Source organism: Carettochelys insculpta, chromosome 5, assembly GCF_033958435.1.
Source record: "Carettochelys insculpta isolate YL-2023 chromosome 5, ASM3395843v1, whole genome shotgun sequence".
In the NCBI taxonomy this organism is placed as follows: Eukaryota; Metazoa; Chordata; order Testudines; family Carettochelyidae; genus Carettochelys; species Carettochelys insculpta.
Genome location: NC_134141.1, coordinates 58,977,492 through 58,995,935, shown reverse-complemented (window position 1 = coordinate 58,995,935; position 18,444 = coordinate 58,977,492). Strand labels below are relative to the sequence as shown.

Here is an 18,444-nt window from a genome sequence, read left to right as displayed (position 1 = left end):
TATCCAAGTGAACTTCCCCCGCTCATATGAGTCGGCCGTGGAGTTCCTGAATGGGGCGCAAGGAGACCCGCAGCTGGAGCTGAGCCGGCCACGGGGTCCCTTGCTGGAGCAGGGGAGATCCTCAGCCTCACCCCAACACTCCCCCTGCGGCAACTCCCCATGCATCGCCCCCCTCGCAGTCCCAACATTCCCCCAGCCCACAGCTCCCCACGCATGCCCCCTCCAGCCTGCTCCCAACACCCACCCCATCCCCTTCTAAGCCTCCCTGCCCACTGCACTCCCCCGTACCTCTGCTCCAGCCAGGAGGAACAAGACACCACCGACTCCACAGGAGCTGCCTGCAGGTTTTAACCCTCCCTTCCACTCAGGGCCCCACACTGTCCCCAGCCTTTAATCCTCCCCCAGCCCAAGGTTCACTTACCTTTCCAAAGCAGCACCACCTGCTGCCACTCTGTCAGTGAGTTTGGAGCATTAGGAACCAACCAGATACTTTTACATGTATTTTAATGGTAATTTAGTGTCCCTCTTACGAGCAGAAAGTTGGGAACCAATTGTGCTCGTATAGCGAGGGATGAGTGTATCCTAGCTCCTGATTGCCCCAAAATAGCAGCCCTGCTCTGCAGCAATCTTTTTTCCCTGTGGATAGTGCCAATGCCTGACTGTGCTTCAGCCTGTAGCTTTTCACACCCCCTCAAACTGTAGTTCAACTACATGGACAAAATGGTCACCCTCACTGATACTGCTTCCCACAGGATTCTAAATAGCAACTAACCAGTCTTAGCCATTTCGCCCTGCAACAGCTCGGGAGAGCTAGCAGCTACAGAGGTGGGCACAGAGCCAAGACTAGAGAACAAAACAGTTGGAAGGGTGTCTTCACAGACATGAACATAGTTTCTTTTCAAAGACAGACTGAGTTCTGCAGACTTTTATGTCTTTGTTCTCCCCACTTACCAGGGAAAGGTCTCCACTTGCCATTGGTAAGTGGATGTGTCAAGTCCTTCCCACTTCCCCAGAGGTCTAAGCATCTTTACTGTATTTCTTCGGGAATGATGGGTTCACACATATCCATTACTCCTTCTGCAGATTACTTCCACTATGCAAGCTACATACAACCTACTCTTTCATCAGTTTCCACTCAATGGCCTCATTCTAGAGCTTGACCAGAAAGACAATTGAATTCTGAGGTGTTACTATAGCAACCATTTGATGTCATCTTTGAATGGCACAGGGCTACACTTCCTACAGGAGTTCTGTCACACAGAATGAAGTGCAGCCAGAAGAAGGAAGTTGCTGGTACTTTTCATAGTCTGTCAGCTATTTTGCTTTATTTCCAATATCTGTGTACAGTATACTGGGGATGCAACTTGATACCTTTAGATATCAAAAGATGCTTATTGGAAAAAGTCACTTACAACAAGTCATACGACCCATACCCAATATGGCTGTGTCACAAATCCAGTGAGTTAACACATTCAAATTTTACTAGAAGAGATTTATTTTGCTAGTCTTTAAAGTGCTATTGGACTGCCTTTTTGTTTTTTGGACAGTATACAGACTAACATGTCTCTCTCTCGGTTACTATTTCTCATAAGAGCTTTCTCTAAGCCCCTTTCTGGAGTTTGTGCATTTTGGGTTTTTTTATTATTTCAGAGGCCAATGCAAACAAGTTCCAATATTAAATGCTTGCCACTCTATTTAATGTGATCTTGAAAGTTTCTGTAAGCTGCAGGACCACATATCTGCTGAGCTAGCACTAGGAAGGGGCTCAAGACACCCACACAAGGAGGGGAAGAGAGCTGCCCCAGCCTAGCCTGCAGATTGGTGGCCTGAACCAGGTGTCTCCCACAGCTGGAAGGCAACTGTGGCCTTGCCCCAGACTCCCCTCTTCCCTCACCACGTTCCAACCCCACACCACCCTCCCCATGCCCCCACGACACTGCTAGAATGTCTTGGGCAGCCTGCTCCACCCCTTCCCCTCCCCTGCCTCAGCCCAAGCAGCTGAGACCCATCTCCTGCAAGCCCTCCAGCCCCCTACTGCAGCCTGCTCCAGGACCACTCTCGCACACTTGAACCCCACCCTCTACCCCAGCCCAGAGCCCAACCCCAATCAGAGCCTTCACACGCAAGTAAAGCCTATACACCCTCACTCCCAGCCCTGAATTTGTCCTTTACACCCTCTGTCCCACCCCTGAATTTCTCATTCCTGGCACCACTCCAGAGCTCGCACCCCCCAGACAGAACTATTGCACCACAATCCCTTGTTCCAGCCCTGAGCTCCTCCTCCCCAGCCCCAATCCAGATCCCACTCCATCAGACAGAGCCCTCACAATCCTGTACTGCAAATCTTTGCCCCAAGCTTGAGCTCCCTCCCACAATCGGAATCCCATTGCCCTACCCCTAATGCTAATATGAAGTTGATGTGCTCCAATATGCAGGTGATGTGTGACAACAAAATTCAATCCACTTGGGTGGAAAAAATTAAAGGGGCCTTTGTTCGCAACCCGATAATGACCACAGCAGGCAAGCAGCTCAGTAATACCAACTGTTTAAGATATACCACGTATTTTACATAGTTTATTCAGCATTAAGATGTACATCTGAACAAAATTAACTGTGTTAAAAAACCCCAAATGAGTGCAGGCTGAAACTCTCCAGTCCAGCACTCTCAACATCATCCATAATCCAGCATGATTTTAGTAGCCAGATGACCACATATGGGTATGGTCACATTTGCTAAGGTCCCGTAAAGTTTGTTTACAGATCTCTGAGCTGTGCTGTTATTTAGCTGTAATTTAACCCTAAATGTCTCCTCAGAGCCCAATAAGCAGTGGAAGCATTGGTAATGCTGGTAGACAATACTGACCTCCTGTGGTTCAGCAAATTCTCTCATTCAGTACCAGTCAGGTCCCATGGGTGCCAGACTACAGAAGTTCAACCTGAATCTTCATCTACATTTCACAGCACTAGCATTCCATGCAAAAGATCAACATAACTTCAGAAATAACAAAAAAAAAACAAACCCAAAATGCACAAAAACCTCCAAAAATTAAGGATTAAGGATATCTTTTACCTGATACAGGTTGAACCTCTCTGGTTTGGCAATATTCATGGTTCTGATGCATATTACTGGACCACAGAGATTCCCAGAGGCTGGGGGCCCAGTCAGCAGCCCAAGGGCAGGGAGCCCTGCCGGCTGGAGTGAGGCTGCCCAGAGCAGCCTAACCTCCCATGATCTGACAAATTCCTCTCCTTCAGGATCACTCAGGTCGCGAGGGTGCCAGTCTGGGGAGATCCAAAGTGAACCACCATTGCAGGAGGTCAGGAATACCCACCGCTGAAAGAGGGCTTTACTTTCACAAAACCAATACTCGCTGTTTGGGATCTATTTGGATCTCCGGAAAGACTGATCTTTTAGAAATGCTCGTGAGCTACCCAGGTTGGGAATATTACAAGCATTAGTCTCACAGGCTGAACTGTCCCATGGCTGCAGTGTATTAAGTAAAGAGCTCCCAAAACAGAAGTCACATAGCCTCATTACAAGCTTGAAATTCCTTCTCTGATTGAGATAAATACATATGATGGCAAATGGGTCCATTCTCTGTTTTAGAAAAGAATACTGGAGAGCAGGAATCAGCAACCTTTTGACCTCTCTGTCTGGTCTGAGTGCTGCTGATATTTTTTAAAGTCACTAACAGCCCTACTTTTAACAGTTTCATTAATAAATAAAGATGCAGAGCTTGACCATTTAGGCAGGGGTTGGTAGCATTAGATAATCATTTGTTATTCCACAGGTGGCATGGCTTTGAGCAAGCTCCTGGCTGCATGGGGGAGAAGGGGCTCCTGTCTGGCATACTGATGAAAGCCCATATGCCATGCTTAGCACCCTTCCTGGGAGTTGCTGACCCCCGTTGTAGAGAAATACATTAAAGGTAAAATACCCAGCATATTATTTAAGACTGGAGGGTAGAAAGTTTCTCAAGACAGCAAACATGCTAGATGGTATTCACTGCACTATCAAAACCAAACAAAATTATTACAAGTGGCTCAAGCTTCTTCTGCTCATAAGAAATTGCATAAATTCTCTAGACAGTTTTCATAACGATGAAACAATCTGTTCCTTATATACACTCGTCAAAAGTTGGACTGTTAGCCATAAGTATGCCTCAGCACCAGCCTTCCCCATAAGCGGCTTGCTTGAGTGGCCACCCAGCAGACTTCCAGGTGCCACCCAGCTGATTAGCAGAGTGCCCACCCACAGAGGGCACCATGCATTTCTACCGGTGGTGCGCGCGCACACACACACGCACGCGCGCGCGCCATGGTGCACATAAACCAATTTATCCTGCCCATAAGTGGAAAAAGAACACTGCTCAGTACTCAGCATTTTGATTTTGATATTCTTAACCTCTTATTAGATTGCAAGATCTTTGGAGCAGGAAGTGTCTTTTGCTCATGCTTTAGTAAAGCAACATGTAAATAAAATAAAATGTATTCTATTCCTTCCGCAGCAACCATTTATGAGCGTGAAACCTGACTGACAAACTGTAGTCTCAGAAAAATTTTTCCAAAAAACTTTTAGGTGATTAGGCAAAGGTTTTGTTTTTGAAGTGCTTGGAGAAAATTTAGTACTGTTAAAATTTTGCAGCATCCTCATTTGACTCCATGTTGGTTCCCTGACTGCCACCCCTGTGCCCAGAAACCTCTACACAGATACTTGGTATAAATAAAAGAAAAGTCAAGGCTATGATTTTGCTACTATGTAGGCTACCTCTACACTACAAGCTAAGCGTGTGCAATTCCCTGCTTGGGTACACGTACCCATGCTAGCCATCCATTGAGCTAGAACACGTATACATAGCAGTGTAGCCCTGGATCCAACAGTAACAGCAGCAGAGATGTGGCTTACCTATGCCAAATACAAACCTGCCTGAAATCAATAGGTATACACTCTGCACAGTTAAGCCTGTCTTGAAGGATTGCTACTCATGACAAATTCTGAGAGGGAAGCCCAGAGATATGCTTAGATACATGTACACAACAGTTTCCCTATATTTGCAAGTTTAAGTACTATGGTTACACTTCACTCAACAGGTGTCCAAATGAACCTTTTTACATGCACAGTTGGAATAACTGCATACACAGAGGTAAACAGTTTCAAGTACATTCTTGCATATGATCTGCTACCCATACAGTTAGTCTCTGTAGTTTATTACTCATTCTTTCAAAGAAATTAAATGTAATTTTGAAAGTACTTATTTGTATAGTAAGTCTCATTTAAATAGGATACATGTGTACATAAACAGCATCTATTACCCTTTACACTATGCTGAAAATTGTGAGAAAATAATTTCAAATCAGTTACTGTTTAAAGGGAAATAATTTAATTCAAGTTATTTTAGTACTGTTTAGTACTGTTGCCCTATGGACTCAATTGATTTTGTATTTTTTTTCCTTTTTACATGTAGCATGCTTCCTTAAAATGTCAAGTTCTCAAGATACATTACATGGAAAAATAAATGGGTTGAACATCAGGAAGACTATACACTCACGCATTTACCTTTTCTCAGATGTTGTTTTTACTTTGTTCATCTTGGAAAACGGTTCCTTCAATTCGCCATCTCAGATAATCTGTAAAACACATTTCAAAAAATTAAGTCTCATTAGCAGTGTATGGTTGTGCTGTACAATGAGCTACTACCATTATTAGGGGACTGAGGGAGTGGACGGCTGCTGGTTGTGAGAGTGGAGAGATGACTGTTGAGAGGGTGACAATAACATGGGGTGGGAGGGGATCAAACTCACGTAGTGGACATCGTTGGGCACAGATGCTCTTAAATCTCTCTCCCTGCCAGTGATCTTTGCTACAGGGACACAGAGGTTTAAGCAGCTACAGGTTGTGCTGCCATAAAGGAGTCGGGGCCCAGGGTCAGGCTGCGGATTGGGATCCAGGTCCCTCCTTATCTCTTGCATCAGGAGGTGTGGTGGTACTGGGACCCTTCTGGAGGAGGGCAGGGGGTGGTATTCACTTCCCCTTAGCTATGGGGGTGAGTTTGGGAGAGCAGGCAGTGAAGAGTGGGAGGAGGTTTTGCTGTTCCCCTTTGGGCTCCAAGGCTGCTAGCCCCATGCTGAGTCCCAGTTCCTGGGGGTGACTGCACTGGAGAGGTGCTGGGTGCATCACCTAGCTGGGACACAGCAATTGCTGCCCCTTCCTTGCCCCTCACTTCCTTTCACACCAGTACAGGAGCAGCAGGAAGGGGACTGCAGGAGGGAGAGTGATCCTGTGCAGGTCTGTTGTGCAGATGGCGGGGCCCCTCTGGCAGGACTCATGGACAGAAGGACCAAGTGTGTCCTAGGGACAGGTTGGTGCGGGGGCGCCTTGGGAGGTGGCGGGGAGGGAACAACATTCCAGCTGGTGAGTAGGCTGAAGGGTTCCTCTTCAGGACAGATACAGATATATAAAAATATCTAATACCTGGCTCGTGGTATGCTATCCACAACTACTTCGGCTCTTAGGCTAACTGGTTGGCCACCCCTGACCTAATGTATAAAGCAACACTAATAGAACACTGAAAACAAAGCAAGCATGCAACAGGGTCCTAAATTATTGTTTAGTCATGCTAAATATCAGGGAATTCAGGCTCCAATAAAATATTGGAGGAAAAAAACCAAACAAAGAGTAATTTTATCCTTATGCATGTATCACAAACAGCTTGCACAAATATATCCAGAGAAGAAAAATTACCTGTTTAAGCCTCTCCTGAAATCAAAATGACAACAGCGTACCACTTATGCTGATACCCACTGCATATTCTTAATTTTGGCACTAGAAACATGGCTGCACAGTCAGAAACAGAGTGTGTTTGGTATTCTTGTTTAAGTAGGACCTAAAAATGTTTCTTGGACAGAAACCACCACAAGATAAATTTTCCTATCCTCTTAAGTAAAGCATGTTCTCCAAATCTCTGCTTTATATGAAGGTTGCAGTTTATAGAACCATAAACAAACAAACAATCTGAATGACTGTTGGGCATAAAATGTGAAGGAGCCCCCTCCCCGCCAAATACAAAGAAATGTTCACTGCAAGGTCATGTTTGTTATAAAGCACGAGAGCCACCATGTCCATTCCCCTACCAGCTGCACAACTAGACACCATGGTGTGGTTAAATGCGTATCCTTAGAGCTGTACGTGTGACGTGCTCTCTGCCTGCTCCATGCACGCACCCCACGACTTGCTGGGACACACATCTGGCAGCGGTGGCTCTTCCTGTGGCTCTGGCCTGGAGCAGCGCGGCTCCTGCAGCCCTGGAGCGGGACTGACAGCTGTGGCCTAGTGCACATGGCTCCTGCTCCACTGGCAGCAGCATCTCTGGTGAGCTCCTGGCAGGTTGCGTCGGGTGCACGTGTGCGTGCACACGCGCCTGGCTGTAGCAATCCTTAAATTTCTACTGGACACCACTGCACAAACTCCAACAATGTGCTCAAGACTCACAGAACAAAGGCACTTATCCTATTTCAATTTGTGGATGAGAAACTCTGCTGAACAATAGCCCTAAAGTTTACTAGTTCTTCTTATTACCAACATAACAGGCAATTTAAAAACCAAAACAAACAAACTTTTCAATTTTCAAAAACACCCTGCAGCTTACAGTTTTGTTATACACTTAGCAGCCACAGAGCAGATGAAGATGTATAAAATTATCTGTAGGAGATTTAGGGTGGGAAACAGAAAAGGATGAACTATCAAAAATTCACATATATCAAAGAAAGGGATTCTTCACTAGCAAGTAGGATATCAAAGCCAGGAAAAACAGAGATATACCCAAACCAATAGCAGAAGCAGCTGTAAACTTTCCAGACACTTACAAAACCAATACAAATAGAGAGGCATAACAGTTCCCTGCCGCTTACCAGAAGCGACATCCTTTGCCAGCAACCACTGGGGAGGAAAGAATGCTTGGCTTCTCACAAGAAACATTATCTGTGTGTCTCTGGCTACCAGGTGCCTGGTTAGTTTGTCCAGCTAATATAGAATTTCTCTGCTTGTTTCGAAGAATGAGAGGAGGATGAAGATCCGGGAGAATTGGCTACAAGGAGTATAACTGGCTCCATTACACAAAATGTCTTACCTACATGGTTATGTAGTTTGGATTACTCATGCCAGGCCAGAGATCTGCTGGGAGAAAAACCCCAAGATTCTAGGTGCCTTACTCACATGACCTATCTGGCACACAGCACTGTTTTGCTTGTGACACTGGCCAGCTGGCCGACAACTGAGACAGCCTACTGGTGATACATGCAGTATCCACATATTAACACGTACTGAGGTGCTTTACAAGTGGAGCCGGTTACAGAGCTAAACTAAATAGGATCACAAGATCGCTATTTGTTTCATTCTGAAGCACACACAAAGTACTTCAGTGCAGTGCAAGTGTCTGAACACTCTCGGTCAAGAGAACAATGAAGGCAGAGAAATTAAAACAAAACCAGGAGTCTATGAAGCAGATGGAGAAAGAAAAGAACGGTTCTGTTAATGTTGGCAACCCACAAAACTACAACAGCCTTTCCCAAACCATGTTTGGTGGAATGCTGGTGTACCGCACAGTGTGAATAGGTGTTCTGTGAAAAAATTTGGGTGCTAGTGATATTTTTCTTTCTAAAATATTAAATATGAAATTATGTGTATTGAAATTAAGGTATTTCAAGTGTTTAGATTGTGGGTATATTAATATTTATAATGCTTTCATAATTGTATTATGTAACTTGTACCGAAACAGATTTTGGATTATTTCAGCACAAGTTGTGTTCAGAGAAATCACATGGTGCTGCGCCTGATATGATGATCCAACTCTCCAGCATCATTCCCAGCATTAACAGAACTCGTGATCAACAGATGCAAAAGCACTCATTTCATTAAAAACTGTCAATGTTATTGTTATTTTGCAGTAATTTTCTGTAAAAATAACATTATAAAAAACACAAAATGTAAAAATTTTTCCATACTTAATTTGTTTTGCATTTCTTTTTCACAAATTTTTTACTTTAAGCTTTAAGGAAGGACAGGCCTCTTTTTGAACAATACTGTCCTCTCTCTTTTTATACAAAAGAGCAACTGTTCTTCTGGCTCTTATACTGAGGTTTTGTTTGGTGTTTATACTTAATTTTTAAACTTAATTATGGGATTGCTAATTGCTCTGCTATACGAAGGACATTAAAGCTGCGTCTACACGTGCACGCTACTTCGAAGTAGCAGCACCAACTTCGAAATAGCGCCCGTCGCGTCTACACACGTCGGGCGCTATTTCGAAGTTAACTTCGACGTTAGGCGGCGAGACGTCGAAGTCGTTAACCTCATGAGGAGATAGGAATAGCGCCCTACTTCGACGTTCAACGTCGAAGTAGGGACCGTGTAGACGATCCGCGTCCCGCAACGTCGAAATTGCTGGGTCCTCCATGGCGGCCATCAGCTGGGGGGTTGAGAGATGCTCTCTCTCCAGCCCCTGCGGGGCTCTATGGTCACCGTGGGCAGCAGCCCTTAGCCCAGGGCTTCTGGCTGCTTCTGCAGCAGCTGGGGATCTATGCTGCAGGCACAGGGTCTGCAACCAGTTGTCAGCTCTGTGTATCTTGTGTTGTTTAGTGCAACTGTGTCTGGGAGGGGCCCTTTAAGGGAGCGGCTGGCTGTTGAGTCCGCCCTGTGACCCTGTCTGCAGCTGTGCCTGGCATCCCTATTTCGATGTGTGCTACTTTGATGTGTAGACGTTCCCTCGCTGCGCCTATTTCGATGTTGGGCTGAGCAACGTCGAAGTTGAACATCGACGTTGCCGGCTCTGGAGGACGTGTAGACGTTATTCATCGAAATAGACTATTTCGATGTTGGCTGCACGTGTAGACGTAGCCTAAGTGTTCCTTCAGATGATTTTTTTCGTGTCACTTTTTGTTCATTGTAAAAGTAAGAGACAGCTAAAAAACTGACCCTAAAATCAACTTTTGAGCATTGCATGCAGCAATTTTTTGGTATTCACCCCTCCCCAGATCAACACCAATGCGTTCTGTCAATGTATTCCAAGCCCAAAAGTGTTCCGTGGCCTAATTATTTTGGGAAACAGAACTGGAGAATAGTGCGCTTAGTGTATTGGTGAATTAGCAAAATCTCTTAAATGTTCTGCTAGACTGAACCTGTATTTAAAAGCTCTTAAAAAAACCCTAAAGACATATTCTGATCTTATCCATTTGCCCCACGCAAAAGATATCCCCTTACCACTGGCAGTTAGATTGCATTCTCCACAGCTTTCTTAAAGAGACACCAATTTAAAATCTAGCGAATTAAAATGAAAACTCAGGAGTATTTTCAGATACTATATCTACCCCATTCCAATTCAGAACTGCTCTAGTATCTAAAATAATGTAATAAGTAGTAAATTGTAACTTCATTATCACTGGTCAGTTTGCTCCAATTGTATTGAAGATTTGGGTAGACTTGTTTCTACTTTGTTCAAATACAGACCAAACAAAAAACTTATTGGAGGACTTCCATAATTCCACATGCAGCATCATCACATACATTCCTCAATGATATTAACCAGTGTGTTTTCATCTTTCAAGTGCTACCTCAGAAGGTGTAAAAACAAAAAGCAATCAAGTAGCACTTTAAAGACTAGCAAAATAGTTTATTAGGTGAGCTTTCGTGGGACAGACCCACTTCTTCAGACCATAACCAGACCAGAACAGACTCAATATTTAAGACACAGAGAACCAAAAACAGTAAGCAAGGAGGACAAATCAGAAAAACATAATCAAGGTGAGCAAATCCTAGAGTGGAGGGGTGGGGCGGAAGATCAAGAATTAGATTGAGTCAAGTATGCAGACGAGCCCCTATAGTGACTCAGAAAGTTCCCATCACGATTTAAACCATGTGTTAATGTTCCGAATTTGAATTAATGTCAGTTCATCCACTTCTCTTTCTAAAACGGAGCGATCATTTCTCTTCAGTAACACACATAGTTTGTACAAATACAATTGCAGTAGTGCACAGGCTGTGAATACGGGTAGTCCTACACTTCTCCACCCAAAATTTGGAAGGTAGAAATTTATACCAAACCGGGGTGAGAACCAGAACTACATGTCTGTTTTTAGTAGTAAATACTTACATGATGGCAGTGTTCAGAAATTCCAAACAGGATTGGGGTCCCACTGAAACTAAGAACACAAGCTCCATCCTGATGGGTTATAATCTAATGCATACATTTAACTCTTAGCATAGAAAGTTCTTTGTTCATATTTGGTGGACTGGATCCAAACTAAAGCCAGTACAAATGACAATCATTTGGGAGTTTAGGTAGTGGGAGAGAGACTGGTTTGGGGTGGTTTTTTTGAAGAACTGGTTCATTTTTGAACAAGACCATTTTTACAACATGGCTATAACGCCTTAAAGTGCTAACCTAATGAAACTTCAAGTTCAGTCTCTTTTACAGTACAAATAGCAAAGTACACTGCTTCAGTTATTAACAGTGATGAAGTGCAAAAGAGCTCTAGGGAGTTTTCAAATTTGGTATTATCTGGAGATATCTGTCCAAAGCACAAATTCAAAAAATCTACTTTCTTTATGAAGTCCACATCATACTCTTAGTGATCTGAAACAGGTTCAGTTCTTCTGAATCATTTTTTAAAGAAGTCAAAACAAAAATCAGAAAACGTAGGTTAGGAAAGAAAAAGTCAGTCAACAGCACGTATAAATATATGCAATTTGCTGGGATCAGTTTTCTCTAAAGCTGTCATAAATACATGAAAACATTTGTGTGCATGCTCCAAGCCTATCCACAGGACCTATAATTCCCTAAATCTTTCAGTTATTTGAATGCATGCCATAAATAAAGCATGAAGTTCTGTGCAGCTGAAAATATGCATACCTGTGAATTTGTTCACATAAATATATTTTCCTCACTTGATCGCGTGGACACCTTCAAGTTGCATTGAAAATATTCCTTCCCTAAGAATGCTGAATAGTAACAGAGAGGGAACCGTGCTAGTCTATATACTATCAAAACAAAAACAAACAAACAAACAAACAAACAAACAACAGTCAAGTAGCACTTTAAAGACTAACAAAATTATTTATTAGGTGAGCTTTCGTGGGACAGACCCACTTCTTGTTCTGGTCTGGCTATGGTCTGAAGAAATGGGTCTGTCCCACGAAAGCTCACCTAATAAATTATTTTGTTAGTCTTTAAAGTGCTACTTGACTGCTTTTTTGCTACCCTAAGAAGCTGCTTAACATTGGAAGGTTTTTGACAACTCTTGTGACTATCATCTTTTGGAGAAGTAAAGGGAAACAGCATTTTCCCCAATACATTAAAGCAACATATTTCATCATAGCTATTTATGAACTGTCACATAAGAAATTAGCAAGTGTACTTTTAGACCCACAATAAGAAATAAGCTCTTGAAACTGGAAAATCTTTTGAGAGGATATGTTTAGGTGGACTATTGTCTTCTGTCCTTATATTTATTCTTTTTACAGATATTTATTACATAAAAGAAAACTTGTGAGCTGGTTAGTTTACATACTACCACATTGCAGTAAAAATCTGGTCTTTATCAACACTAACAGTAACCTGCAGTTAATACAGTGGCATTTAAAAGGGCTTATACAAAGCTTCATGAAGCTGATTGAGAAAAGACATGTGGAATAGTTAGCCTGCATTAGATCACAAGAATTCTCATGGTGAGCAGTATTACATTTTTGCTGTTAGTGAGATATATTTTACATAGACAGTAGAAAATTAGCATTCTGAAATTTCAACAAATTTTACAAGTGCAATATACGAAACCTGTTGCTGGTACAAAATTTCCAGTGATTGAGTTCAAATGATTACAACGTCATTTGGAAGTATTATGTAGGTAACAATGATCTTCCCATCCCCAATCCAAAACTTTTTTTAATTAAGATTGTAATTTGGCTCTCAAATTGTTTCAGGTTTAAGCCTGCCAACAAGCAATAATGAAGGAAAACATGATCCACAACAGTTCAGGTATTAGGAGGTTTAACTTCCAATAAATAAGAATGGAAAGCCCCAAACTACATTGGCAATAAGGACTATAAAAGAATTAAAACGCTTTTAGAAAGGGTGATGCGAGATACGATGGGCAAACATGAAACTTCAAGATAACATCTTGGGGTGGGAGTCATGAGGAGGACTTAGACTGACCATTAAAACCTATAATACTTAGGTCTCTTGTCACCAAGTAAAATTCAAAACCCCAAAGAAGGTGTCAAAGTTCACAATACTATGCACCAGGTGTATTCGGCCCCTAAAAGAGTTGGTTCACATATACGGTAAAATCCTGGTTATCCAACATAATCAGGACTGACCAATAGTCAGATAACCGAATGTATGATAATTGGGAAAGTAGGGTTCGGGAGTCGGCTACCGTCTGCAGGCTGCCGGGAGGCCGGCTACTGCAGGGCTGGCTCTCCTATCCAGATGCCAGCTGCCCGGAGTTTTAATGTATTAATAGTTTGAATGGGGAGCCACGAACTAGCTACAGGCTGACCCTCTCTAAGTTCAGAACACTCTCCTCCATCAACATCCATAATCCAGCATGATTTTAGTTAGCCCAAAACGCAGATTATCTTGGCATGGCCAAGTTTTCTGCGGTCCCATACGGCTTGTTTACAACCACCAATACTGGCTCTGTGTTGTTATTTAGCTGTAATTCACCCCTAAATGTCTTCTAAGAGCCCGGAAGCAGCAGAAATGTTGGTAATGTTTCTAGGCAATGTTGACCTTCCATGGTTAAGTAAATTCTCTCATCCAGCACCACCCAGTTCCTCAGGGTGACTGACTAGAGAGGGTAAATTGTGTAGTCGAAAAAGCCAGGAAAGATGTGTGGCTGAAGCCCCATGCCTCAAAGTGAATTAGACCTGGTCTATATTACACAGGCTATGTATATACTGGACATAGAACTAAAAACACTGATACACAATTGGGGAAGGTAAAATTGCATAGCTAAAAATTGACTTATCAGTGGTTGGCTACAATGGCTGTCGACATGGAAGAAGGCTGATGGGAACATTTCTCCCATCGACGTTCCTTAACCCTCATGGCTTGTGAGGATTTCCGGGGTCAACTCTGACCCCTTAAAGCATTATTTTGTGCATGTGCAAAACAAAATCACAGAAGATTGACCTTGAGTGGGTTAATTTTCCATGGTAGCTTGGTCAACTTAAGGCAGCTTATGTCTACGTCATTATGTCAGTGGCTACATTACAGCCTTATCCTGCTGAAGTATCTTAATACACCAACATAATTCCATCTCCACAGGAGGTGCAGCACTTATTTTGGTGTAGTTATGGCAAGAGTCTTTCTGTCATACTCCTCAGTTACACCAGTGTCATGAAGCCATAAAATTGACTCAAGCTCCCTACCTTTCTTATCTAGCTGCCCTCAACCTCAGTCCAGAGCTGAGAAGGGAAGAACCACAGGAAGTGGGGCAAGTGGGCTCCCAGCAGAGAGCTGTATGAAGCTAAATGCCCTGTGCCTCAACCCCCACCACAGCTCCTCAGTCAGCAGAAGTGCTCCTGGTGAGGGGAGAGACACCACTGACAGGAGGAGGACAGTGTGAACAACAACCACTAAAGCAGGCGTGTCCAACCCGCGGCCCGCAGGCGCCCCTGGACAGCTAGTAAGGCGGCCCCACAAGATCGTAAACTTTTAACATTATTATGTGATTTACACACATTAACTATATTATATATTTTATATGCGGCCCAAGACAATTCCTCTTCACTCAATGCGGCCCAGGCAAGCCAAAAGGTTGAACACCCATGCACTAAAGTAACTACTGCAATGGCTGTAAGTCAAGCTAAAATAAGTCAGCTTAAAGCTATAGTGTAGCCATGCCCTAAGATACCAAACACCACAACTCCCTCTAAATGAAATTCGCAACCAAGAATGCTCTCCTGGAATTAGTCACCTAAGCCATGAGAGCTTTCTTCAAAATACACCCAAATGCTGGTGTGTCAAATCCTACCCCCTATATAATGTGGAGCAGGAACCTGAATCCACATTTCCCCTGATATCAAGTGAGTGCCGTAACTATGGGACTCTGCTAGTGGTGGAGATAGGAGGTGTCTTTCATTCCCTCCTGGTGACGTTACACCATTTCACGTGAAGAATTTCAGTATCTTTTGGAGTAGATAAATTGACTCTCTTACTCAGTTGTTGGGACACTTACCTGGAAGGAGACTTAGGTTCAAGTCCCACCAAATCAAACTGGTGGGGGTGGGGGGTGGGATTTGAACCCATGTCTTCCACATCCTGGGTGAGTGCTCCAACCAATGTGATATTTGGGAAAGAGAAGCACCATGTACAGCATGTAATCTAACCAAATCAACATGTTCTAAATCAAACTATAAGCAAAATCTACAGGCAAGATAGGGACTACCAGTTTGTGACTCCAACTGAGGCTTAGGTGTGAAGTAAGTGGAAAACTGCTCAGTGGCATCAGGATTGAGATGGTCACATGCACTCCCACCACCAGAAATTTAATCAGGTTGGGATATTACTAGAAGAAATTTAGGTACCTAACTTTCTATGTGGCTAGATGGCAAGACTGTAGATGATCAGGGGTTATAAGAATGTAATGTTTGGACTAGGGCACCTAAAACAGCAGAAAAATCCAGATTATTCCACTGAAAAATGGGTGGAAGAAAACATCTTCTCAACATCTGAAGGCAAGGGACAAGGAATTAAAAAAATCCTTTGTTCACCATTCAATCGGAAGAGTTGAGCATGTTTTAAAATGGTGTCAAGTTATTATTGGCTTGTTCCCATTATGATGGCTATTAGTTATAAGATTTAATTAAGCACAGAGGAAGCAGAAAAACAATTAAAGCAACTAAAATTTAAAAGATTAGGAGACTAATTTTAATAATTTAATCATAGCTGCTTTTGTTGTATTGTAGAGTCTTTCAGTGAGAAAATTTCCTTTAATTTTTCGATGTTGGAGATAATATACTACTGGTCCATTATAAAAAGGAAAGGGAGTGTTTATTTAGACCTGCTCTGTACTTAGAATTTGGATAGACAGACCTACTTCACTCAGGAATGTGAAAAATTCACATGCTCAAGCACTGTAAACAAGCTGATTCTGTCTATACCAGGAGTTCTTCTGTCACCCAACCTACTTCTAGTTTCAGGGATAGATTACCTACGTTAGCATTTCCCAAACTAATTTGTCCAACTAACAGCTGTGTGCTTAGAATATATTGACAGAACACATACATGATGGCGGTGGAAGGGGAATGTTTCAGACTGAAAAACTGCTGCATGTAATACTCAAAAGTGGATTTAAAAGAGGAGTTTTTTTAGATGTCTTGTTTTGCGAAGAACAAAAAGTAAGAGAAAACAATCTGCATGAAAAAATAATGCCCTTTTGATTGGAGAACAGTTAGCAACCCTATAAGTCAGTATACAAATTAAAAATTAAGTACAAACCCAAAACAAAATATCAATACAAACAGCTGAAAGAAGGATGGCCAGTGTCGTTCTTTTGCACAAAAACAGAAATGACAATACCGTCAAGAAAAGTCTGTTCTTCCTTAAAGCTCAAAAAACACATTTTTATGTGAAAAAAAATTACAAAACAAATCAAGTAATAGAAAAATATTTTTAAGTTTTGTGGTTTTATATATTTGTTTTTCTTATTTTCCAGTAGTTTTCTGTAAAATAAGTAACATTTGACAGTTTTTTTTTAAATGGGAAGAGTGTTTTTGCGTCTTTTGATCACAAATCCATGTAATATTAGGAACCAAGCATATCAAAGTGCAGCATCATGTGATTTCTCTGAATATGACTCATGGCAAAACAATTTGAATCAACTATGATTTTTGCACCATGAGTTGCATAATAACTACACTATTATGAATCTGTTATAAATATCATAGAATCATAGAACACTAGGACCGGAAGGGGCCTCGAGAGGCCATCGAGTCCAGTCCCCTGCCCCGACGGCAGGACCGACCACTATCTACACCATCCTTGAGACACATCTATCTAATCTGTTCTTAAATATCTCCAGCGAGGGAGATTCCACAGCCTCCCTTGGCAACTTATTCCAGTACTTGACCACCCTGACAGTTAGGAACTTTTTCCTAATGTCCAACCTAAACTTCCCTTGCTGCAGCTTAAGTCCATTGCCTCTTGTTCTCTCCTCAGAGGCCAAGAAGAACAAGTTTTCTCCCTCCTCCTTATGACACCCTTTAAGATATCTGAAAACCGCTATCATGTCCCCCCCTCAAACTTCTTTTTTCCAAGCTCAACAAGCCCAATTCTTTCAGCCTTTCTTCATAAGTCATGTTCTCCAGACCTTTTATCATTCTAGTTGCTCTTCTCTGGACCGTCTCTAATTTCTCCACATCTTTCTTGAATTGGGGTGCCCAGAACTGGACACAATATTCCAGCTGAGGCCTAACCAGCGCAGAGTAGAGCGGTAGAATGATTTCTTGTGTCTTGTTCACAACACACCTGCTAATGCATCCCAGAATCATGTTCGCTTTTTTTTGCAACAGCATCACACTGTTGACTCATATTTAACTTGTGATCTACTAGAACCCCTAGATCCCTTTCTGCTGTACTCCTTCCTAGACAGTCTTTTCCCATTCTGTATGTGTGAAACAGATTATTCCTTCCTAAGTGCAGCACCTTACATTTATCTTTATTAAACTTCATCCTGTTTACTTCAGACCATTTCTCCAATTTATCTAGATCATTCTGAATTATGACCCTATCCTCCAAGGTAGTTGCAACCCCTCCCAGTTTCGTATCATCTGCAAACTTAATAAGCATACTTTCTATGCCAATATCCAAATCATTAATGAAGATATTGAACAGAACTGGTCCCAAAACAGACCCCTGCGGAACTCCACTTGTTATGCTTTTCCAGCAGGATTGAGCACCATTAACAACTACTCTCTGGGTACAATTAGCCAGCCAGTTATGCACCCGCCTTATTGCAGCCCCATTTAAGTTGGACTTGCCTAGTTTGTCGATAAGAATATTATGCGAGACCGTATCAAATGCTTTACTAAAGTCCAGGTATACCACATCCACTGCTTCTCCCTTATCTACGAGTTCCATTATCGTGTCAAAAAAAGCTATCAGGTTGGTTTGACATGATTTGTTTTTTTACAAAACCATGCTGGCTGTTCCCTATCACTTTACTACGTTCCAAGTGCTTGCAGATGACTTCCTTAACTACCTGCTCCATTACCTTTCCTGGCACAGAAGTTAAGCTGACTGGCCTGTAACTTCCTGGGTTGTTCTTATTCCCCTTTTTGTAGATGGGCACTATATTTGCCCTCTTCCAGTCTTCTGCAATCTCTCCTGTCTCCCATGACTTTCCAAAAATGAGAGCTAACGGCTCAGCTACCTCTTCTATCAGCTCCTT

At 42.5% G+C, this 18,444-nt stretch overlaps 1 protein-coding gene across 5 annotated transcripts in view; it reads right to left on the bottom strand.

The window, feature by feature from the left end:
* Window positions 1-18,444, bottom strand: part of AGTPBP1 (ATP/GTP binding carboxypeptidase 1) — a 159,691-nt gene that overhangs the window by 110,166 nt on the left and 31,081 nt on the right. For all 5 annotated transcript variants that reach the window (XM_074995161.1, XM_074995159.1, XM_074995164.1 and 2 more), the window contains exon 2: window positions 5,558-5,628. In XM_074995161.1, coding sequence (XP_074851262.1) covers window positions 5,558-5,589 — 32 coding nt within the window. In that variant the 5' untranslated portion in view covers window positions 5,590-5,628. The remainder of the gene's footprint in view (window positions 1-5,557; window positions 5,629-18,444) is intronic.